Source organism: Aethalodelphis obliquidens, unplaced genomic scaffold, assembly GCF_003676395.1.
Source record: "Aethalodelphis obliquidens isolate GAN/ISIS:26980383/991018 unplaced genomic scaffold, ASM367639v1 scaffold31, whole genome shotgun sequence".
Lineage (NCBI taxonomy): Eukaryota > Metazoa > Chordata > Mammalia > Artiodactyla > Delphinidae > Aethalodelphis > Aethalodelphis obliquidens.
In genome coordinates, this window is record NW_020837975.1 from 14674617 (window position 1) to 14697405 (window position 22789).

Genomic DNA, 22789 nt, shown 5'->3' on the forward strand with positions numbered 1-22789 from the left:
TTGCTCTCTGGCATGTGGGATCCTCCCGGACCAGGGATCAAACCCGTGTACCCTGCATTGACAGGCGGATCCTTAACCACTGCGCCACTATGCAAGTCCCTGTTTATCTCTTAACCTTGGCTGGGCACTCCAGAGATGGATGTGAAGAAATAGTATCTGGCCCAGGGAGTGAAGAGCCCCAGCTTCAGTGGGGTTCTGGCCTTCCATCTGTTGCCACCACTTTCGCCTAAAAGCAACAGTTGTGGGGCTTGAGGTAGGTAAATGTAGGTGGTAGGGAACATGTAGTTGTTAATGTAAATGAAAATGTTGATGGGAGAGTGTAGTCTGTAAAATCACCCATTTTGTACCCCTCTTCGCACCCTCCTTTCCCAAGGTATGGCCCTATACCTTGCCCCATTGCCTAGGCCCCAGCTACCTGTGCCGCAGGGCTAGTGGGATCTTAATTCCCCCACCAGGGATTGGCTCAGGTGTTCAGGCAGTGAAAGCGGGGAGTCCTAACCAACCACTGGGCCACTGGGGAACTTCACCGCCCCCCCCCCCCCATCACCTTGCCTAGGTCTTTGTAAGACCTGGCTTTGCGGGGGATTAATTGCCTTGGTATCCTAGAGCCAAGAGGATCTCAAATTCTTTTCTGCATAGATAATTCTGAGGCCAAGAAAGGACACGACTGGAGTGAAATAATATAGCTAGTGTCGCTGTTGCATTTTTCTTCCCAAACCCCCACTGCATATACAGTGAGGACTCAGTAAATGTCGACCGTGTGAAAGGGCTTAGGGAAAACAAAAATATCCCCAGAATTTGGCTTATTTGGACCTCCAACCTATCGACTGTATCCTGCCTATTTGGGGGGAAAACCACACCGTTGCCCTGACAAGTGAACACCTCCAGACACTTACTCGGGAAAGGAAGCGGGAGGGAGCTAGTGTACCCCCAGGCTTTTCGGAAGGGCTCCATGGGAAGAAGGGCTGGCAGGAGGCCCTAGAAGGTTGAGCTGCAGGAGGTCGCGTGCGTGAAATCCCGCTTCCGGTCGGATGGAAGGGCGGAGCTTTGGGTCTCAGTGGACACCGGCTTCTCCTAGCAACGGGGCAGGCGTTGAGCAGAGCCGCTGGAGGAATGGACGAAGAGAGCCTCCTATTGTCTCTGGAGCTGGCGTCCGGTAGTGGGCAGGGCCTCAGCCCGGACCGTCGGGCCTCACTGCTCACTTCCCTTATGCTGGTTAAACGCGACTACCGTTTCGATCGGGTCCTTTTCTGGGGCCGCATCCTCGGCCTCGTCGACGATTACTACATCGCGCAGGGCCTGAGCGAGGACCAGCTCGCACCGCGCAAGACCCTGTACAGGTGGAGGCGGCGCCCGGGCTGGCTGAGGCCACAGGGGGATACTGAGGAGCCGGGAGCTAGCGAGGGCCAGGAAGGGGTGGGTGCGAGGTAGGATCGAAAGGGGAGAGGTCCAGGAAGCGAGTGGGCGAGGTCCTCCCTGGGAGGATACGTGGGGAGGGGCGCCAGAGAAACTTAGAGACTTGGTGGGTTTACAATGGACGTGTGGCAAGAACGGAGGCTGGGCAAGGTGAAAGTTTCTGGAGAATGAAGACCCAGAGTAGACGTCAGGTGGTGGACCTGCGTTTTCAAAGAGTCCAGTTTGGAGAAGGGTCAGAAGCCTTGAGGGGGGTGGGGAGCTGTTTGGAAGTGGGTCCTGAAGCATCTTTGGTGGAGGTGTTGGCTCACAGGAGGCACTCTAGGAAGTAGTGAACGAATGTGGAATGGGAGAGAAGGGATTTAGAACTGAAGAAATTTCCCTGGACAGTGCCATACAGGACCATCCAGCCTCTTTTTGACTACCCCCGACGATGGGGAGCTCATCATCTTACAAGCATTCCGTTGAGGCTGCAGGAAGTTGGAGACTTCATTTATCTATCCATGCATCAATCCAACATTGATTGGATGTATCCTGTGCTAGACTTGGGGTTAAAAAGATGGCTAAGACTCACCCCTATCTCCAAGTTATTCACATCCTAGGAAGGGAGACCAATGGGTAACCCAGCAATTACAGCAAAGTGTCTTAAACCTGGGACAGAGGTGTACACAAAGGGGTGCCAGGGTGGGACATTCTCCTAGAGAGTAATTAGATAAGATTACTGAGATCTGAGAGATGATCTGGAGTTCTCTAGGAAAGTGTCGGGGACAGGCATGCCAGTTAGAGGGAACAACTGCAAGCTTATTGGCTTGGGCTGGCTTTGGGCTTTTTGGGAGAATAGTGGGAAGACAAACATGGCAGTGGCAGCCTAGGGTGTTATGTTGAACTGGATGGAGAGGCCAAGCGGTTTGAACTTTGTCCACAGGCTATGGGGAGCCACTGAGGGCCTTTAGTCAAGAAGAGCCTGCTCAGACCTGAGTGGGTAGAATGGTCTGGAAGTGGGTGAGCATTTGGAAGTGTGTTGCAGTGTCCAGATGAAGGGGGACTGAAAGGAGGAGGTAGCTGAGGGAATAGAGGGGAGGGATTGGGAAGATTTAAGTGGTAGAAGTGGCAGGACTTATGACTAAATGGGGAAAGGTGAAGAGGAGGTCAAGGTTGACCCTTCCTTCCAGCTTAGGCAGCTGGGTAAGTGCTGGTGCCCCCCACTGGGAGAGAATTCAGGAGGTACTAGGGAAGGCCTAGTGAATTTGGTGTGACGTGCCTATGGGGCAGGGTGGTAAGGAGGCATATTAAAGTACAGATCTGGAGTACAGAAGAAAAATTTGGACTGAAGATAGAGATTTGAGACTCACCCTATTCCAATCAGTTTTTATTTCTTTGGCACGTAGTATGTGCCAGGCATTGATCTAGGCATGGGGAATCCACTGCAAAAAGAGACAAAGTCCTTGTCTTCATGGAGTTTACATTTTAGTGTGTATGTGGGGGAGGGGAGACAGACGATAAATAAACATACACATATACTGCATACACTTAGCATTGGTGCTAAAGGAGACAGAGAATACAGGATGGGGTACTATTATAAATAGTAACATTTGAGAAGAGACCTGAAGCAACTTGAGAGAGTAAGCTGTGTGTTTATCTCAGGGAAAAGCATTCCAGGCAAGTGCAAAGGCCCTGAGGCAGGTGTGTGCTTAGTGTAGTGTGGAACCCTGAAGAGGCTAGTGTGGCTAGAGAGGAGTGAGTGAGGGGGACCATTGCAGGACATGAGGTCAGAGAGGGGCCGAGACAATTGTGCAGGGCCCTGTGGGGCACTGTAAGGACTTGGCTCAATGGGAAGTCACTGGAAGGTTCTGCACAGAGACACGATCTGGCTTAGGTTTTAACAGCGTGGTGGGGACTAGACTGAAAGGGGAGCAGGTATGGACATGGGGAGACCGGTTAGGAAGCTACTGCAATATCTGGGCAAGAGTAGATGGTGGCTTGGACAAGGGTGGAAGCAGTGGAGGTGGTGAGAGGTGGCTGGATTCTGGATGTCAACTAGGGAGTAGCTGGCGTTCTAGGGGTCAGGTAGGTGAGACTGTGGAGAGAAAAGAGCAGTGAGAATAGATCCTTGGAAGTACTTAAGGCACTGGAGGAGGGAGAAGGGAGATGTCAAAGGAGATAGAAATGGAGATGCGTTTGTTGGCTTTTTTTTTTTTTTTCCTATACGCGGGCCTCTCACTGTTGTGGCCTCTCCCGTTGCGGAGCACAGGCTCTGGACGCACAGGCTCAGCGGCCATGGCTCACGGGCCCAGCCGCTCCGTGGCATGTGGGATCTTCCTGGACCGGGGCACGAACCCGTGTCCCCTGCATCGGCAGGCGGACTCTCAACCACTGCGCCACCAGGGAAGCCCGCGTTTGTTGGCTTTTAGGTCCCATGGATGACCTTCTTTGGAGCAGTTTCTTGGGGTGCCAGGGGCAGAATCATGGTGCAGTGGTCAGAGAGTGAAAGTGAGGGAGAGCAAGGGCTGCCACAGAGCAAATTGTTCTCGCTTATGATTCAGAATTGGGGAAGAAGTGGGTGGGACAGGAAAGGGGAATTTTCTAGAGGGGCATGGATTTGAGGGCTGTTGTTTTATAAAGCTGGGGCATTTTCACGTTGTGAAGGAGCCAGTGGAGAGTGAAGGGAGGAAACGTGATCAGAGAGCAGGCTGGGGACGCAGGCCTTACATGGATGAGGGAGGAGTGGGAGGATATCCCCTCCTGGCAGGATGTGAGAAAGAAGGGAAGACCTCGGAGGAGGAGAGCTTCTTGGGCCTGGGCTGGGCTTTCCTGAGAAGTGGGGGGAGATGGCCATGCTGTCAGCTCAGCAGGCAGGCTGAGCATGAATTTGGGGCCCACAGGAGCAGAGGCACCTGCAACTGAGGAAAGTTCAGCTTCCAGAAACTCATTCAGGACCTCACAGTCCAGATATCTATCTAGGAAGAAGCTCTTGGAATCTTGGCAGGCTGAATTTCATCACGTGTGGGGTGGGGTGCACCACAGGCACTTAGTGCTTCATAGGGGAAAGATATGACTCCCAACAGCTCTTCTTGGGCCTCACCTCTCTTGAGAAGGGGCGGGGGCAGGAAGCTGGAGTGAGAGGGGAGTTAGAATCGGGGTGATGGAGATGTTGTTGGCAGCCTGAACTGCATGGAGTGGAGCCTCCTGCCCCCTGCCACGGAGGAGATGGAGATGCAGACATCTGTGGTGAAGGGCCGCTTCATGGGGGACCCCTCACATGCGTATGAACACACCGAGCTGCAGAAGGTGAATGAGGGCGAAAAGGTCTTTGAAGAAGAAGTAGTGGTGAGTGAAGACAAGAGGAGGAGGAGGACCCAAATGAAAGGGACCTGGGCCATCCAAACCCCAGCCCAATGCACACTGCGGCAGAAACAACGTTTATAATCACTGCCACTGGGGCGAGCTGGGCCTGGGGTGCTGGGTGTGTAAGGCCCTGTGCCACTGTATCAGTCCCATTGCTTCATCCTCACAGCTCTGGGAAGTTGGTACCTTACTTTCCAGGTGGTAGAGAGGAGGAAACTGAAACATAGAGAGGTTAAGTGACTTGCCCAGGGTAACACCACTCCTGAGTGATGACAGGGTGTTAAAGTGGCTGGGCAGCTCTCGGGGGAGCCGTGCTATGGGGCTGGGGCTGGGAAGAAGGGGTGTCTGCTTTGCTCTGGGGCAAGGGGTGTGCGCAGGTGCTTATATTTTTGTATAAATGTGTATTGTACTAGGTAATACATTCACTTGGTTCACAATTCACAAAAAGGAATATAGTAAAGTTTCCCTCCTACCCTATTCACCAGTCACTCAGGTCGTCTTTCTGGGGGTCATTAATATAACCGTGTTGCGTGTGTGTGTGTGTGTGTGTGTGTGTCCAAGTCTTGCCACTCAAAGTGCAGTCTGTATCAGAAGCATCACCATGCCCTGGGAGTTAGAAATGCAGACTCTTGGGCTGGCATCAGGATCTGAATTTTAACATGTTCCAAGGGGATTTATTTTTAATTTTTATTATTTTTAAAATAAGTTTATTTATTTATTTTTGGCCGCATTGGGTCTTCGTTAATGCAAGCGGGCTTTCTCTAGTTGCGGCAATTGGGGGCTTCTCATTGCGGTGGCTTCTCTTGCTGTAGAGCATGGGCACTAGGCGTGCAGGCTCAGTAGTTGTGGTTCGTGGGCTCTAGCACACAGGATCGGTAGTTGTGGAGCACGGGCTTAGTTGCTTCTCGGCATGGGGGATCTTCCTGGACCAGGGCTCGAACCTGTGTCCCCTGCATTGGCAGGCGGATTCTTAACCACTGTGCCACCAGGGAAGTCCCTCCAAGGGGATTTAAATATGCATTTAAGTTTGAGAAGCTCTGCTTCCAGAGACATTTTATGCAAGTACAAACCTCAGCCAATACCTCACCCCGACATATTCTCTTTTTATCTTAAAAAACAAAACAAAACAAATGGCAACATGTTATGCACACAGTTCTGCACCTTGCTTTTTTCTCCTAACAATATATTTTGGAGATTTTTCTACATCAGTGCCTTGAAGAACCTCTCCATTCTTTTTACCATTGTGTGAACGTACCATATTTAACCGGCGTCTCATTCATGGAAATGTCGGTTTCCAAGTTTTCACTCTGACAAGCGATGCCACAGTGAATAAGCTTGTGCATGCGTCATTTCCCATGCGTGCACTCGATTTGAAGGATCAACTCCTAGAAATGGGATTGTGCAGTAAAAAAATAACCAGCCCAAGTTCTGAAACTAGAGAAACCTGGGATTCAAAACCCAGCCTCTGCACTGGAACCCAGGTGATGCCGAAACTCTGGGTCTAGGTCTATGATGCTTCAGCTGCAACCCCGTGCCCGCCTGACAAACTTAACCTCCCCTCAGTTTTATTTTCTGTAGAGTTGGGATCATTATGTTTACTTTGCAGGCTTGTGCAGATTAAATGAGGTGACATATTTAAAGCCCCTGGCCTAGACACTTATTTAGTTTCAGTCTCCTCCTTCGTAATCAATTCTAGTCAGCAGCCTGTGGGAAACAGGTGGTTGAGTGACTTTGGGGGCTCCCAGTGACATGTTTTCCCTGTCAAGTGCTGCTTTTTCCCAAACATCTCTATGAAGTCCTTTTGTTCAGGGCTGCCCTTGATATTGATTATAACCAAATTTCATCTGCGTAAAAATACTATGGGGTGATGCTTGAGAAATAATGTTAAGTCAAAGGGCAGGGCATGAAACTATATAAACTGTAACTCTAATTTTCCTTTGAATATAGGCATAGAAAAAAAGAATAGAAGGAAGTATACCAATATGTTATCAGCGATTACCTTTAGAAGGTGGGATTATGAGTGGTTTTCATTTTCTTAGGTATATTATAAAATATTTCTCTATTACCCAGATAGTCTACAGTGAGCATGATAGCTTTTATATTTTAAAAAGGCAAAATAAGCAACATTAAAATATGATAGAATGGTTTGTTTCTGGAAAGGTACATAAAAAACCATTAACAATGTCTGCCCCCAGTGAGGGCAATTTGGGGGCCAAGGATGAAATGAGAGAGACTGCTTTTTTTTTTAAGTTTTAAATATTGCACTCATCACCCATTTAAGAAAGGAACGGAGGGCGGGAAGGCGAGGACTCACCATCGTGATTTTCCATGGCCCTGGCATCTACACTGTGGTGACCCAGATCAGATGGTCATGCTGAGGCCCTTGCACCAGGGGTGACTGGGCACAGCGCCCTGGCAGGGTGGCTTGTCTCCTGTCTCCTCAGGTCCAGATCAAGGAAGAGACCCGCTTGGTGTCCATCATTGACCAGATCGACAAGGCTGTGGCTGTCATCCCCCGAGGTGCCCTCTTTAAGACCCCTTTTGGACCCATCCGTGTCAATCGGACCTTTGAAGGTGAATTCTCAGGCATCTCTTAGGGCCAGAAGGCATCTCTTCTTGAGCATAGTTGGACACGTGCCTGGGAGTCCAGGGGAGACTGCCCACTTTCTCAGAGAAAGAATAGCTGTGGCCACATCACTTGGGAGGATGTGCCCAATGACCTGGTATCTGTGCCTGGCAGGGGTACCCAGTCACTGGACCCTGACTCTTTTATGCCTGAGGGTGGGGGAGCATCTGGCCACCTGGGTCTGGGGCTTTGTGTGGTGCTGGGCTCCCCGCTTTTTCCTACCCTCCTCCTCCATGGTCTGTCCTCATTGCAGGATCTGAGCCAAGTTCGGGCTGAGAGAACCCTGCTCCCTTTTCACCCTTCAGTCCCCCGTCAGTAGCTGACTGACTCCTCTGCAACCCCCTCCACGTGGTCCCCAATCATAGAGGAAGGGGGCTGTGGGGTTTGGGAATGACCTTCACTTCCTACCTGCTGCCCCTTTTGTAGGACTGTCCTTGTCTGAAGCCAAGAAGCTCAGTTCCTACTTCCACTTCAGGGAGCCTGCTGAGCTGAAGAACAAGACCTTGCTTGAGAAGGCTGACCTGGACCCCTCCCTGGACTTCATGGACTCCTTGGAGCATGACATCCCCAAAGGTAACAGCCTGTTACTTGGAGGACATTGGATTTGCCCCAGGTCAGAGCAGTGGGCCGTGCCACCTGCCATTCTCCTCTAAGAGTGGGACCTAGGGCCTGGGTGGGAACTGGGGGTTCACTGTGGGGCCTTGAGGATGGGGCTTCCCCAGGGCTCAGCTCCTAGTAAACAGCTGGTAAGTGTTTGCAGATGAAAGGATTGTCTTCCATGTGCTTCCACAGACAGGAAGTCTCTCAGTGTTTCTTTTGATTTTCATACCAATCTTGAATGGAGGCAAATTGGGAATCTCCCCCCGACCCAAAACATCTCTGAAAACACCCCTGAAAATACTAGCCATACATACATCGCAATGGTTAGTTTCAGGGTTAGATCCAATGCTTGGCACACAGCTGGTGCTCAGTGAGTGGGTGCTGACCGACCTGCTGAGGTCACCTGCTAAGGAAATGAGTTCTATACATTTGCCTCCTGTTAAGTGGTTGTACTTTTTAATCATAAAACATACAACTTCAGAGGCCTTTTTAAAAAAAATATTTATTTGGCTGTGTTGGGTCTTCATTGCTGCGTGTGGTCTTTCTCTAGTTGCAGCGAGCGGGGGCTACTCTCCGTTGCGGTGCGTGGGCTTCTCATTGCGGTGGCTTCTCTTGCTGCAGAGCACAGGCTCTAGGTGCGCAGGCTCAGTAGTTGTGGCTCGTGGGCTCTAGAGCGCAGGCTTAGGAGTTGTGGTGCACGAGTTTAGTTGCTCCACGGCACGTGGGATCTTCTCGGTCCAGGGATTGAACCCTTGTCCCCTGCATTGGTAGGTGGATTCTTAACCACCGTGCCACCAGGGAGGTCTCCAGAGGCCTTATTGTGCTTCAGGTCCCACCTGGCCCAGGCATACAGCCAGCAGTTGGTGGAGTCACAGAGACCCCATTTCCTTCCTGGGGTCCACCAGTAGAGACAGGCATGTCCTTGGAAGATGTTCTTGCTTGGATGCTGCATCCCAGGACAGGTGCCAGGCTCTGGGCATTCGGGGGCCAGACCCAAGGCACTGACTCAACACCCCTGCTTCTTTCCCTCCCCATGCTTGGTGTTCTGAGAACTGGAGGGATCTGTTGTTGATGATGGCAAAGATAATGATACTAGTAACTACTCATAAAAGCAATGACACTGCTTACCGTGTGCCAGACATTGTACTGTCCTTCCCATGCGTTATCTCATTTTAATCTTCACAGCTGACCTATGAGGTAGATACTATTACCCCCATTTTATAGATGAAGAAACAGAGGCTCAGAGAGTTAAACCCAAGGACATAGTTAAGTGTTAGAGCATTGGACTCCAAGGGTCTGGCCTTAACTATGGTGTCAAGTAGATGGTGTTTCATTTTAAGTGGACATTGGGAATGGCAGGACAATAGTCACCCCCACCACTAAGGGGAAACGCTTCTGAGGAGCAATGAGCAACCCAGTCGGGCTGGAACTCAGGGTAGGGGTGGGACGGCAGTAGTTGTTAAAGGAAAGGGCTTTAGAACCAGAAAGCCTGCGTTGGAATCCTGAATCTACTGCATACTAGCTGGGTGACCTCAGGCAAGTCCCTCAATTTCCTTGTGCCTCAATTTGTAAAAGGGGAATAATACTTCCTACCTCATTGGGTTGTTATGAGAATTAAATGAGTTAACACATATAGAAAACATTTATAATAGTGCTTAACACATTAAGGACTCAAGTAAAAATTAATAATTATTACTGATCTTGTTGTCAGTAGCAAAAAGGCCTTAGAGGTGGGTTGGGCAGGCCTAGGAGAGCCTAGAAGGCCAAGGGGTAGGAGACGTAGACCAAGGCAGTAGGAGCTGCTGGTGGCTTGTGAGCAGGTCTGTGATAACAAGGCAGTGGTGCATGGATGGATGGAAAGGGGCAAGCCAGGGATCTGGAGGCTGTTTCAGGGGTACTGCAGTGCCCCAGGGGCTGGGCCGTGGGTCCCAGGTGGGTAAGGACTGCCAGCAAAGAGTGGCTACTCTGGCCTCCACCACATGGGGGCTCCAGAGTGAACCCTCCTTGAGCATGGAAAAGGGGGTCCTGGAACTCTGGGGGAGATGAAAAAGGTTTACTGGGGATGGGCATTTCTCAACCACCAGACATACTTCCCAGACTCCCTCCTCCAATTCTTTGCTCCCCGCCTGGCAAGGCCGGAGGGGGCTGCACATCCCTGGTTGATACAGGGAGCCAGGAACACTGGTGGTGGGACCTGGCGCCATGGGCTGAATGGTGGATGGAGAAAAGTCCTCTTAGAGCCCCTAATCTGGCGGCAGCAGCCCCTCCTTCCTGATTCAGTATGTGGCTGGAAAGCTCTGTCTGGTGCTGACTTCTCAGCCTTCTCACCTGCAGCAGAATGCTCCAGGGCCAGCGGATGAGGCACTCCCTCCACAGCGCTGGGTGACTGGGGGGGGGGTAACACAAGAGCGCCTCCTCCCCCTTGCACCTAGACTTCTTGCCCTAATGGTGGGCCTTAGGGCTGAAGCGTCAACCAATGATTCAACACCCCAGTCCACCCCCGCACTTTGCCATAGTCCTGGAGCCTTAGGGGCTGAGGGCTCCTGACATCTCCTGTGTGTGTGGGCCTGAGGGGAGGGATGCTCCGGACCTGACCTTGGGAAACTCCACAGCTTCTGGGCCTCCAGCTCCCTTCCTCCCAGAGCCAACACCAGAAAGCCTCCAGGAATTCGGGCCCAGCTTTTTCTCATGATGTCTTGATGGGGGCCGTGGTGTGGGGGTAAAAGTGTGGATGGTCGGGGGAGAGCAGACACTCTTTGCTCCCAGACTCCCTTCCTTATCTTCCAGTGAAAGAGCAAAAGGAGCGGCTGGGAGGCTGCCCCATCAGGCAGACAGCAGCCAGAATGGCTGGGCTGCTAAGTGAGGCCAAAACCCCCGAGTTCCCCGGGACACCAGCACTGGCTGGAGGGGTGGAATTTGGGAGCCGTGTTTTCTGCCCAGGTAGGATCAGTTTCCTTTCTGGGTCTGAGGCAATTGTTCAGGGGAACTTCATGTCATCTGTGAGCAGGTATGGCTTAGATTGGCCCTGCCTGGGGCCACTAATGCCCTCCTAACTGTGCCTTGGGGTCTGCGCAGTTGTGTGGGAGTAGGGCTTTGGGAGCGGAACCATCCTCCTGGTGGATACAGGGCAACAGCTAAGAGTTCTCTGAGCTTGGGCTCTTGCCAGATGACACATGAAGTACCAGGTCAGGACGCCAGATTTCTAGGCAGCACTCTTGCCATTCAATGCTCCTTAATCTTCCACTCTATCAGCAAAGAATAGCCACTGAGCAGCTACTATGTACCAGGCACCAGAGACGCCGCCGGGAACACGACACCATCTTTGCCTCACAGAGGTTTGGAAAGATCAAATGAAACAGAAAAGTAAAATACAAGGTGCCTCACAAGCGAAGTCCCAGGTGTCCTGGGAAGCAGAGCGAGCTGGGTAGAGGGCAGAGTGCCTCTCCTTGCTCCACTCTGGGCCGGAGCTGACAGATCTCAGGAACTGCTCAGCACAGGGCCGCTGAGGCTCCAGCACAATGCCCAGTTCAGGCAGCAGAGGGCAGCAAGGGGCCTGCTTCCCTGGAAAGCAGCGGGGGACCAGGGGGACAGCATCGAAGAGGGCCGGGGAACACGGTGTCCAGGATCAGCCTTCTCTTGGGGTGTGTGCAGGTGGCACCTCCCTTCCAGCCCTGTGGAAGCCTGGGTGACAGGTGCTCGGTCTTCTGGACCGGGGGGCCTGGCCTTGCTCATCAATAAGACTGGGAACTCTTCCGCCTGGTTCCCCACCCCGCCCCCACCCCCTTCCCATGCACTGTGGCCCTGGTGTCTCGGGAGTGGCTGCTCTGAGAAGGGGCCCATGGCCATTTCTGTGTGTGTGACAAGTTGTGTGGTGCTGGTCTGAGGACCGGTTTAAGCCATCTGCTGCCCCTGGACAGCCCTGAACCCCAGCCTGGTCCACTCTACTCCTCAAACTTAATCTCAGAGCTTTGCTGCCTTCCTTCCTGGCAGGCAGGAGAATGTAACTATGAGGAGCCTACCCCAGCCGGAGGTTTCCATATTGGCAAGGCGGGTGAGGCCCTGGAACTTCCTGCTGGTGCAGGAGGGCCCATTCCTGATTTACCAGCTTATATCCCTCCCACCACACCCTCGAAGAAGAGCGCTTGTGGAGAAGAGTGGTTGCCAGGGGACCGGAGGGGAGGTCTGGGGAGACTTGGGAGAGACCAGGGGCTGTGAATGGAAACACCAGGGCCGCAGGAGGCTGCTTTCCCTGGAGTCCCACAAGTGGTGGCTGGCTGGGCCCAGCCTTTCCAGCAGTTGCAGTGAGAAAAGTGGGTGAAGGTGACAGCAAGCGCCTGGCTTCCCAGGTAGACACTACGTGACTCCTGGCATGTTGAGTGTGTGTTTCCTGGGCGACAAGCTGCGCCAGGGACAAGGAAAGGAGTGTGACAGGAATGCAAGGGAGGGAGGAGGTAGTGTCATTGGCTGGCCGGCCACTTCCCATGCCGCTCCTGTACTCGGCCGGCACCCTGGGCCTGCTCAGCACCGGCCCCCACCCTGGAGGCAGCAATGTATTTCTCTAGCATCCCCATCAGTTTCTCTTTGCTCTTGGGTGGGGTGGGGAGAGCCCCTGCTGATGAGCCTGGGCCCCCCGGTGGCCAAACCCTAGGTGGGCAGGCTGGTGCCAGGGGAGGCCAGGACTCAGCCCTTGCCCAGGGTGTGCCAAGGCGCCAGCAACAGGGAACTGCTGACAGTGGTCTGGGCTGGGGGACTCCAGGATTCCAGTTCTTTCTCCAGGGCAGCATCTGGCTGCAAGCTGCCCTCCCCAGGTGGGCAGAGCCTGACCTTTTTCAGTTCAAGGGGGGCTGTGTGGCCCTAGTCTCCAAGGGCGGGGAGGGACACCCCAGACGATGCTCTGGGAACTGGCAGGGGGGGCTAACAGGGGCTGTCTTCTGGGGGGGGGCCCGTGCTTCTGGCCAGACGCTGAATGCAGTGCACTGGGAACACTTTGTTCTGTCACACCCCCTCTCCGGTTACCCCTAGGCCATCTGTTTTCTGAAACGAGTGACTGGGAAAGCAACAGGCCTTTAAGGCCTCTAGAACTCTGTGGGCAGGTCTATGAGTTGGAGATATGCAGAGGAAAGCTGCGAGCTAGGGGAAATACTCTCCACTTCTCTGACCAGGAAAGATACTGCCCCCATTCCCAACCTAGGCAGTGCCCCACCCAGAGCTCTGGGAACCCAGGAACACCTTTCTTCTTAATGCTGTCTGGCCAGCACTGAGCGGGCCTGGGGGAGCGGGGTCAAGCCCACACTGCTTTCTGCTTCATCATCTCACTGCATGGGTGGTGGCACTCGGTGCAGGCCACTGCACAGTGCTGAGGTGGCCTCCAGGTGGCCTCTCCCTAAGCAGCCCAAGGCCAGCTGACCTACACACCCCCCAAAAGCTGTGGCTTTGACCTGGGCAGGCGCTGGCACCCTGAGTAGGGCTGAGCTGCCATCAGAGCCAGGGGTGCCTGGTGGTCAGGTCTCTTGGATTCAGGGTGGGAGGGTGGGACCTGAGCTCCGAGGCTGCTGGGTGTGGAGTGACCATGGTGGGCTGTGGCTGGAGGAGGCCTGGGGGCAGAGGGGCAGTGGAAGCTAGGCAGCCGGGCTGACCTGGCAGCTCATGAAGGCCTAGGCGCAGTTCTCAGCGCATCACTGGCTGGTCCAGCACCAAAACCTTCAAAGCATTTGCCTTTCTGGCAGGGCCTGGGGCAGAGCTGCGGCTGGGCCGGGAGAGGCCTCAGTGCGCAGGGGAATAGAAGTTCCAGATCTGCATCCAGAGGCGATTTTCCCAGGCTCCTTCCTCCCACACAACGGCTCCCTCCCTTGGTTCTGGAGCTGGATCAGGCCCTTCCCGCCAAGTCCTCACGGCTGCACAGCTCAGCCCCAGGCTGGGCTGCTCCCGTCTGGGGAGCAGAAACCCGGGCAGAACCCAGGACAGACAAAGGCTTATTAGTTGCAGCTCAAGTACCCTGCCGCCAAGGATGGCTCCCAGTCTACCGGCTGCTAGAAAGGGCTACTGAGCTGGGAGGCCTGAAACGGCCCCACTTCTATGTGAGCCTGGTCAAGTCTCATCCATCTCAGAGCAGAGGCTTCTGGGCTGGGGAAGAGAGCGCAAATGGCAAACAGCAGTGAAGCGCACCAGGACTGAAGGCCACCAGTGAGCACCCCTAGCGCAGGGTGAGAGGGAGCCTGGAGCCTCTCCTAGCCCAGCCCCAGCTCCCCTCTGCCTGTGCACTGTGGATTCAGCTTCCTCCCCCACGCAACCTTTCACTAGACTTGCTGACAGGAACAAAACGGACTGCTTTTGAGTTTTACCTCTTTTCATTTCCTTTGCCCTCCCTCTGGAAGTGGTTTTAATGAGCAGTGAAACGGCTCAAAAGCAATCAGGAGTAAAGTGTCGGGATAATTAAACTGTCTTCCCTTTTCCCATTGGACCTTAATGCTCGGGCCTGGCTGCCCGGAGCCTGGGGCCTCTGCATGGCCGGCAGGGCTCTGCCTCCACAGTGCCCAGGCCTTGCCTCCTGCTCCTCCTCAGGGTCCTGGAGCATCCAGATGGAGAGAGGCAACACCCTGGTGGTGCTGCGCAGCCTGCTCTGGCCAGGTCTCACCTTCTACCATGCTCCTCGCACCAAGAACTATGGCTACATCTACGTGGGCACTGGCGAGAAGAACATCGACCTGCCGTTCATGCTGTAGGAGGGCTGCCTGGGGAGTCTGGAGAGTCTAAACAGTATTTTCATAAAGTCCAGTGAATTTGGTCTGTTTGTTCTGTGCTGCTGCCTCCCCTCATCTCCACCTCCATCTGGTGTCCAGGCTGAGGAGAGGCCCAGCTCAAATAGAGCAAGTGGCAGAGGGTTGGAATGTGCTAACGAGAGAGAAAGGTGGGAGGAAATGGCAGGGGGGAGGTGACAGCCAGGAGCCCTCTGAGGAGGGCAGCTTCCTGGACTCAGATGAGAGCTGCACATGGGCCAGGCAGCCTAACTTACCTCCTCCTTGCAGCCCTCCTGGCCAAAAAGCTAACAGCTGTCAATAGAGAGGAAGGGAACCTGTTTGGCCCGTGAACTCCCCTGTTGCATTCACGTGGCCCATCACAAGAGATCAGTGACTTAATGCTCAGTAACTGGCCGGAAACGGGTTGAGCCCCCCGCACTTCCCAAGCAGTGGGCGCACACCCAGTGGGTGAGTACAAGCCTGGTTTATAACATTCCTGTGGGCAAAGCTCCTGTCCACCAGCAATGAGCCCAGGCCAGTCACAAGACCACAGCAGCTGCCTGGGGACTCGACTGCCCCACCTGCACCCAGCGCCCAGCTCTGTTGCAGAGCAGGCCCAGGGCACTAGTGTTGGACCTGCTAGCCCTCGTGCCATCCACGTTGGAGAAGCCGGGCCACCCTGGTGGGATGGGGCGGGAGTGCAGGATGAGCTCACGGCCGGCTCTCGGGAGGCCGTGCTCTCAGTCAGTGATACAGCACCAAAGGCCTGCTCGCGTAGGAGACGTTGTCCTTCAGGAGGGGGGACCCCACGGCCATGCGCACCTTGTTCCAGCGGTGGCCTTTGTTGTAGATGGGCTTGACGGAGCGGGGAGACCAGCGGGTGAGGTACCTGTGGAGCGAGGATGAGAGGTGGCTGTGGGACCGTGGGCATGGCCTCCTCAGGCCCAAGCCGCGCTTGGCCAACCAAACCCTTTCACCAGTTTTCCTTTCTTGAGAAGGGCTTTTCCTGGGAGCAACTGCTGAATATGCTGTAAACAGATGGGCTGGGCTCCTGCTGCCGCAGGTGTGTGTGGCCAGGGTCAGGCAGCACAAGGCCACACGCTTCCTGGATCTTTATGAGTCATCAGTGTTTGTGTGTATTTGCTGGGGGAGGAGGTGGAGGAAGAGGCTGCTCAGAGAGCAGATCATCCGTCTGTGGCCCAGTCACGGGGAGAGGAGAGGCTGATGTAAGGGCCTGGAGGAATCCTTCCCTCTCCCCCACTTGGCTCACTCTGCCACCCCAGCCTTCAGGGAACAAGCCTAGGCAGCCATAACTCGTAGAGGATCCCTGCCCCTCACCCAACCCATGATGGGGGCCAGGAAGGTTCTTGTAAGTAGGAGGGGGTGGGGTGGGGAAAGATGGCTGCCACCCATAGTCCTTTTGCCTCCTTTGGGGATGGCAGCAGGGCCCTGATAATTCCCGGAAAAGTGGCTCATGCCGGCTGGGACTGGGGTTTACTCCGTCCAGAACGAAACTTGGATCCTGTCCAGAGAGGCCCACCCTTCGTCCTGAAAGCTCAGCCATGGCAGAGGCCAGGATCCTCCCCTGCTTCCACACTAGGTTAGGGCTCAACCCAGCCGCCTCTAGAGACCCTCAAATGAGAGGTTTTAATTAAAAAAATTAATAACCATGGCTGAAAATTTTTAGCTAAGAGTGAAAAAATGACTGCTGATTTATACATTTCAACTGAGCTCCCCTGGACCTGTGTCTTCTGCTCTGAGCTTTGAGAGGAAGTAAAAGCTGTGGGTGGTATTGGCCTCCATGCCACGTGCGAGGTGGGCCAGCAGGAGAGGGCTTCCCCATGTCCACTGTGGCTGTCAGTGCCCCAGCAGGGAGGCCTCTGTGCAGTAGGCTGGCCCCAGGGATGCCTTTGGTGGTGCTGGGACCTGGCAGGCCCCTGTGCTGGCATTTCCCAGGCTTCAGAAGGGTGGGTGAAGAGGTGGGGTGTGGGAGCAGCCTCCCCCAAAGGGTTGCTCCTTGGGTTTGAAGACCCCAGATCCCGAGGCTCACCAGGCTCTCCATAGTTGCTGCCCTAAAGGCTCCCTGCCCCTCCCACCCTGGAGAGACCCCAGGGAAGCTGGGATTCAGCTGGCCCTGGGCCTGATGCTTGTGCCACAAGGAGCAGCCACCTGGCAGGGGAGGGGGCTGAGGGCCTCTGGACGGCTCTCTGGGAACACTCCAGCTCTAAGAACCAAGGCTCCTTCCTCCTACCTCTCCTGAAGGAGTGGGGAAGGAGGACGCATGGCTCCCCCGGGCCTGGCCGGTGCATGGCAGCTCAAGGACCTCTGGATGGAATCATAAAGTCCCTTGTAAGGAATCAGCCTCCCATGTAGCCAGGACTCCCTCTCCTCCCCAGGGTGGCCTTTGCAACCCAAGAGCCCCCACGCATCATCAATCCGGTGTCACGTTAAAGGACACCGGATATATGGGAGGGAGCCTGGCTTTGCTTCAAAGGCCTGAGGGAAGGATGGATTGTGTCCTTAGGCCTGCTGCTTGTCTCTTAACGAGTCAGGGTGGGGGGGCTCAACCCCCAAAAGGTCCGCAGCACATTTGGGAAAGACAGGAAGAGGTTAATATGTCCCGTTCCTCTGGGGCTGCTGGCAGATGGCCCAGCTAGCAGTGTGGGAGGTGCAGGTGGAGATGGGCAAGGGGCCAGGGTGTTGGTGAGGCGTCAGTGAAGACCCAGCTCTGGCCCTGCACCCCCAGCCCAGCAATCCATGGCTAGTATTTGCCTGGCCTCTCATCCTCCATGCCTGGGTTCTGTTGGGGATCAGCCTAGGAGATTTGCTGGGGGTGGGGTATCTTGCTTTGCTTTAACCACAGAGTGCAATTCCAGTGGCAGCGGGACAGGCTGAAGGCAGGGCGTTTATTGATACGATACGGGAGAACAAGAAGAAATACCAACATCGATTTTACAGACCTGGATCTACTCTCAACCAGGGGGTATTATAGTTCTAGGAGTATGTGAGTGTGGTAATGTCAGAGACAGCTGTTTAAGTGTTAGACAGGAATCTACTTCTACACCAGAGGGGGCCACCCTGCTTAGGCTGAAAGGCAGACTGACTGATTCTAGGACCTAGGGGACTTCCTCTCCTCCTCTATAAAACCTCAGGACCTCATGGGATACCATGTGCAGCTGTGCAGGTCGTTAACTGCACAACTCTAGGGAGCACCATTCACAATCTAGTCTACCTGGATGCTGCCTTAAAGTTTTGCAGTGTACGATTTGCGCAGCTATGTACAGTGGCCCTGCCCCAGACAGCCTTCCCATTTCTATTTCTAAGGCCTCATTTTGCCCTTTAATAACCCCAGTGCTATTACAGAAAGTTTGCAGAAGTGCTCTGACATTCCCATAGCAACTCAGTATGATGTCATAAACAGAAGATTAGCACATTCTAATGCCCAACAACGACCTTCTTACCCTTCTTACCCCTGTGCTAAGTGCCCTACTGGGGAGGGACAAGGAAAGAGGCTGAGGCCGGCAGGGGAGAGTAACAGAAGCGTACACAGTGGTCGGACTGATGGGGTGGGTGCTTAGGCTGGAAGGGATGGAATGCTCCAGCTTTCCTGAACTGTGGAACGAACTCCAGGAGAGAGCCTCCCCAGCCCAGGTTACCTGCTTACCTGTTGAGTTGGGGTTTGCTCTTTGGAACAAATCCTTCTGGAAGCTTAGGTCTGTGATTTGGGAGCAGACCTGAGTGGAGAGAAAAGCATTTAAGGGGATGGTCTCTGCAGCTCCCTGTGTAGCTCTTGGGGGCTGGAGGGAAAGCCCAAGGGGGTGGGAGGTTGGCACTAGGGGGTGAGTATAATGAAGCCTCTGGATACCCATTGCCCTTTCAGGAGGGGCTGGAACACGGGGCAGCTGGAGGGTGGAAATGGTGCCCACAGCCCGCTTCTGCCCCTCTTAGCCCAAGGTGCTTTCTACCTGCTCGGTGGGCCATCTTCACACACTCCTCAATCTTGCGGTGCTCTTCCTGGCACAGGCCCGTGACCCTTCGGGGCAGCATGCCCCCGTGTGGCCGGATGAACTGACTGAGCAGCAGAACATCCTAGTGGAAACGGAAAACAGGAGATGAGGGTCCTCTGGACAGGCACTTGCTGCTGGGGAGCCAGGGCTGAGTGGCCTCCGGGGGAGGCTGCCAGAGGCTGAGGCTCCCCCGGAACAGACCTGAGGCCACTCCCTCCCCACAGAGCTCTGCACGCGGGCCTGCTATCTCCACCCTAACAAAGGTTCAATCCCAACTTAGCAAGATTTCCTGACCCCATTACCAACCCCAAGAGTCCTCTCAGCTCCTCCATGAGATAAGTCTTCCGATAGACTAGGTTAGAGAACAGGAACTCTTCAAGAAGGTTAACAAGATTTCATGCACCCACGGTATCTTTCCTGGTGATGAAAGGTGTGTTCTCCTCCTTGGGTGGCGTAGGGGGTATGTCATGTACTTCTGCACAACAGGGAAAACCTGTACCATTTCCGCCCCCAGAGTCTACATGCCACAGCCCAGAAGACCCACAGAGAGCCCCTCGACCTTGTGCCATGCCCTCTGAAGCCCCAGGCAGCAACGAGCTGAGGATGGGGCCAGGTTGCAAGGTTAAATCCCACATCTTCTAAGCCCCCTGTGACCAGATGTAAATGGATTCTTGGGCTTCCTTTGAACCATCAGACTGCTTTGGATGAGTCAAGGAGAGAGTCAAGAATTAAGAATCAGAATCAAGAGAGACCACGTCCCCTCCCAACTCTCACAGCATGGCTGAGAGGGTTAAAGAAAAGTTGCCCACCTGACCCAGAGGGGCCTGGCATGCCTATCTCCATGGTCCTGGTCCTCAAACTGACTCGCTGCCCTGGCAGGTACCTCGCTGTGTAACGGCAGGTTTGTTTTAATCACTGGAAAGCTCCCGGGGGACCCAGGCCCCCAAATGCCACCCCTGTAATCTCCAGACTCTGATGAAAAGAACTTGGATTGGATTATCCAGGGATAATACACTGGTCTCACAGCCCCAGTGCCCCCACTGCAGGCTGCCAAAAAGGCAGACAGCTTTGTGCAGCTCAAAGTGGCAGTGCCCTGAGTGGAAAGGGGTAAAAGGAAAACAACTTCTTCAGCCTTTACCTTGGAGGGGACTGGATTTCTTCTGCTTGATAAACAGAGCCAAGTCCATTTCCTGGAAATGGCTCGTAGGAAGAGTGCCCCATGGTGATCAGGCAGGTGTGGGGTTCACCTCTCTATTCACAGCTGGGATTCTAAGTATGGCCAGGACCCCACTAACTTCCATGTCACAAGAAGCTGAGAGCAGTGCCCCGTGGCCTGCAAGTTCCCTGTTACTCCAGGTGGCCATCAGCGGAAGGGCCGGGACAGGTCAAAAGAATACCCCCACCCCCACCCCGGGGTGGCCTGAAGCCAAGGCTCCCAGCCCAGGAGATTAGTTGGGTCATTCTGTTCAGATCCCGTGGACATGTGGCCTCTCCTGCTCTGACCACCTGACCGGGATCTCTGCCCTTAGTCATCCCATTCCACAGAGGGGCATAGGGACAACCTGCAGGTCAAACTGGCCCAGAGTCTGAATCACCTGAAACCTAAAAACAGGGTTGCTTAATGTCACCAATAGAATGCTAAAGGACAAGTATGGATTTCTCCAGGGCTGCGTCCTTTCCCCCAGGCCCGCCCCATCTCTAGACATGATATAGAGTAGTAGCTGGGATCATAGGCTCTGCCTGGGTTTTGTAGCCCCAGAGTGTGCATCCCAGCTCTGATACTTACTAGCTGGGTGGGTGATCTGAGGCAAGTTCATTAACTTGTTCATTAACAAGGTCATGCCTCAAATTTCCTCATCTGTAAAACAAGGATGAAAATAGTACCTACTTCACAGGGATATTGGGAAAACTAAGTGAATTATGCCCCATAGGTGCTTACACACAGAGCAGCACCCCGTACAACTCACCTATTGTTGTTCACTCTTGTCATCTCTCTGTGAAACAACAGCTCTAGAAGACCTACAGCAAACAGGGGTCTCTGTAGCTCCAATATGGAAAGAGAATGATATATCCCCAGATCATAGTAAGGACTCTCCAGAGATGTCCTCATTATAAAAGGAGGAAAGCCAAGCTCAGATTCTGATTCCACCCCCCTGGGAACACAGCCCTACGAGACTGGGCTCCAGGGCCCTGGTGGTCTGAATCGACCGCAACCAGACCATGAACTAAGTCAGTGACTCTCCACCCTCGCTGCACATTAGAATCACCTGGGGAGCTTTAAAATATAATGATGGCTGGGCTCCACCCCAGGCCAACAGAAACATCTGGAGGTGGAGCCTGAGCATTTTTAAAAGTGGACAAAATGCTTCTGTCTTGGTGGTTCCATGAGATGCTGCTTAAGCCCACAGGGAACACGAGCTCCAAGACGCACAGACATGTGTGTCTGTGCCCAGACTCACCTCGTAGTTATACTTGTGTTTCAGGTTCCAGCGGCAGATAGGGCACTGGCCGGAGGGGTTGGGGGGATTTGGACTTTCCTTGGGAGTCCCTGTGATTCGACCTTCAATCTAGAAGGCAGAGAAAGAGAGCCTGTGAGGGAGAGGGCTGTGCAGAGCCTCTCATCCTCAAACAACCCCCCGAGTGGTAGGAGTGCTGGTGAGACTTCATCTCTGGGGGCCTCAGGCGAGTAGCTAATGGGTCTCTCTGCCTGAATTGTGGTGCTGATTCCATAGCTGCTGGACAATGGACCTTGGAGTAGCCACAGAGATGGGTTTGATGGTCTGCAAGGGTAGTAGAAACTGAACTTAATGCTGGTGGCAAGAGGGAGGGGTTTGCTCTATCAGCTGAATGCTACCTTTCCTTCCTCAAAAAGACAAAAACTCCAGAACATTATGCTTCCCTCTCTCTCCTTTGGGAAAAAGCAATAAATGCACATGGTAGAAAGTTTCAAACTGTGCAGGGATGTGGTGTCGAAAGGAAGTCTCCCTCCCATCCTGCGTGTCCTTCTCAGAGGAAACTGCAGTTTCCAGTTTTATCTGACAGAGGTAAGTTTTTGCCAGTGGCTCTCAACCAGGCAGGGTTGCCTAAAAACAGGGTCCAGGGGACACTGGACAATGTCTGAGACATTTCTGATCATCCCCACGGGGGGATGGAGTGCTACTGGCCTCTAGCAGGGAAGGTGCTCACCACCCTACATGCACAGGACAGCCCTCACTCACAACACAGAACCAGCCAGTCTAAAACGCCAGCAGCACCAGGCTGAGAAAGCTGGTCTAGGCCTATACAAGCAGACAACTGTGTGCTCTCCCCTCTCCCCCCCCTCTCTAAAAACACAGAGGGGAGGATACATTCCCCTGCCCTCCTCCTCTTATCACTCTGGATTCCACCTCTCAAACCGTGCTGAGGCCACATGTGAAGTGACCTCCTCCATGGCTGCTGTATCCTGTGACACAGCCTTGGAATTACTAAGCTCAATAAACCAATGATCTGGGCATCAGCTCCAATTGCAAGAAGGGGAGTTTAGAAAGCCTTGCTGATTGAGGCCACAGATTGTGTGATGTTGGGACAGGTCTGAGAGACTCTGGGAGGGAAGCAACACTGTCTCCCAGGGAAGAACTGGCAGAAGGCAAAGGGGGCCAGAAGCAAGGCTTGGCCGTGCAGGGTGCTGTTACTACCCTTCTGCCAAGGCCACCACAGCTATGCCAGAAAGGGGAAAGTGCGCTAGGGAAAATGTGCAGGTACATGGAAGGACTTGGGAGGGGGTCAAGGTGGGCCTGGTGGGGGAGAGCTAACACTTATTGACTCCCCACTATAGGCCTGGCTCTGTGCTAATAATGGGCCACATGTATCATCTCATTTAACCCCACAACCTAGTGAGGGCAGAATCATGATCTTATTTTACTGATGAAGAAAGTGAGACCCCGGAGAGTAATACCCAAAGTCAGCCATGGCAGCGCCTCTCCAGGCATGGCTGGGTTACCTCCCCCAAGGGCTCTCATGGGGCCACATACTTCTGTGTTAATTCCACAAATAGCAAATTCATGCCCCACAGGAAAAACACT

At 53.8% G+C, this 22789-nt stretch overlaps 2 protein-coding genes across 4 annotated transcripts in view; one reads left to right on the top strand and one right to left on the bottom strand.

Moving 5' to 3' along the window:
- Positions 1 to 19370, top strand: RSPH9 (radial spoke head component 9). 2 transcript variants are annotated; one of them, XM_027127371.1, is made up of 5 exons: positions 1 to 1340; positions 4575 to 4740; positions 7203 to 7332; positions 7811 to 7957; positions 19243 to 19370. In XM_027127371.1, the coding sequence occupies exons 1-5, from the start codon at positions 1114 to 1116 to the stop codon at positions 19368 to 19370; spliced, it is 798 nt and encodes a 265-aa protein (XP_026983172.1). In that variant the 5' UTR covers positions 1 to 1113. The 2 variants fall into 2 exon arrangements, with proteins under 2 accessions (XP_026983172.1, XP_026983171.1); XM_027127370.1 differs by lacking the exon at positions 19243 to 19370 and adding an exon at positions 14546 to 14764.
- MRPS18A (mitochondrial ribosomal protein S18A) overlaps positions 15188 to 22789 on the bottom strand; it is a 15500-nt gene continuing 7898 nt past the window's right edge. The window contains exons 3-6 of one of the 2 annotated variants that reach the window (XM_027127373.1): positions 21188 to 21295; positions 18687 to 18810; positions 18386 to 18455; positions 15188 to 15610 (exon numbers count right to left, since the gene is read on the bottom strand). In XM_027127373.1, the coding sequence (XP_026983174.1) occupies positions 15466 to 15610; positions 18386 to 18455; positions 18687 to 18810; positions 21188 to 21295 (447 nt within the window). In that variant the 3' untranslated portion in view covers positions 15188 to 15465. The remainder of the gene's footprint in view (positions 15611 to 18385; positions 18456 to 18686; positions 18811 to 21187; positions 21296 to 22789) is intronic. The other variant, XM_027127374.1, reaches the window with a different exon arrangement.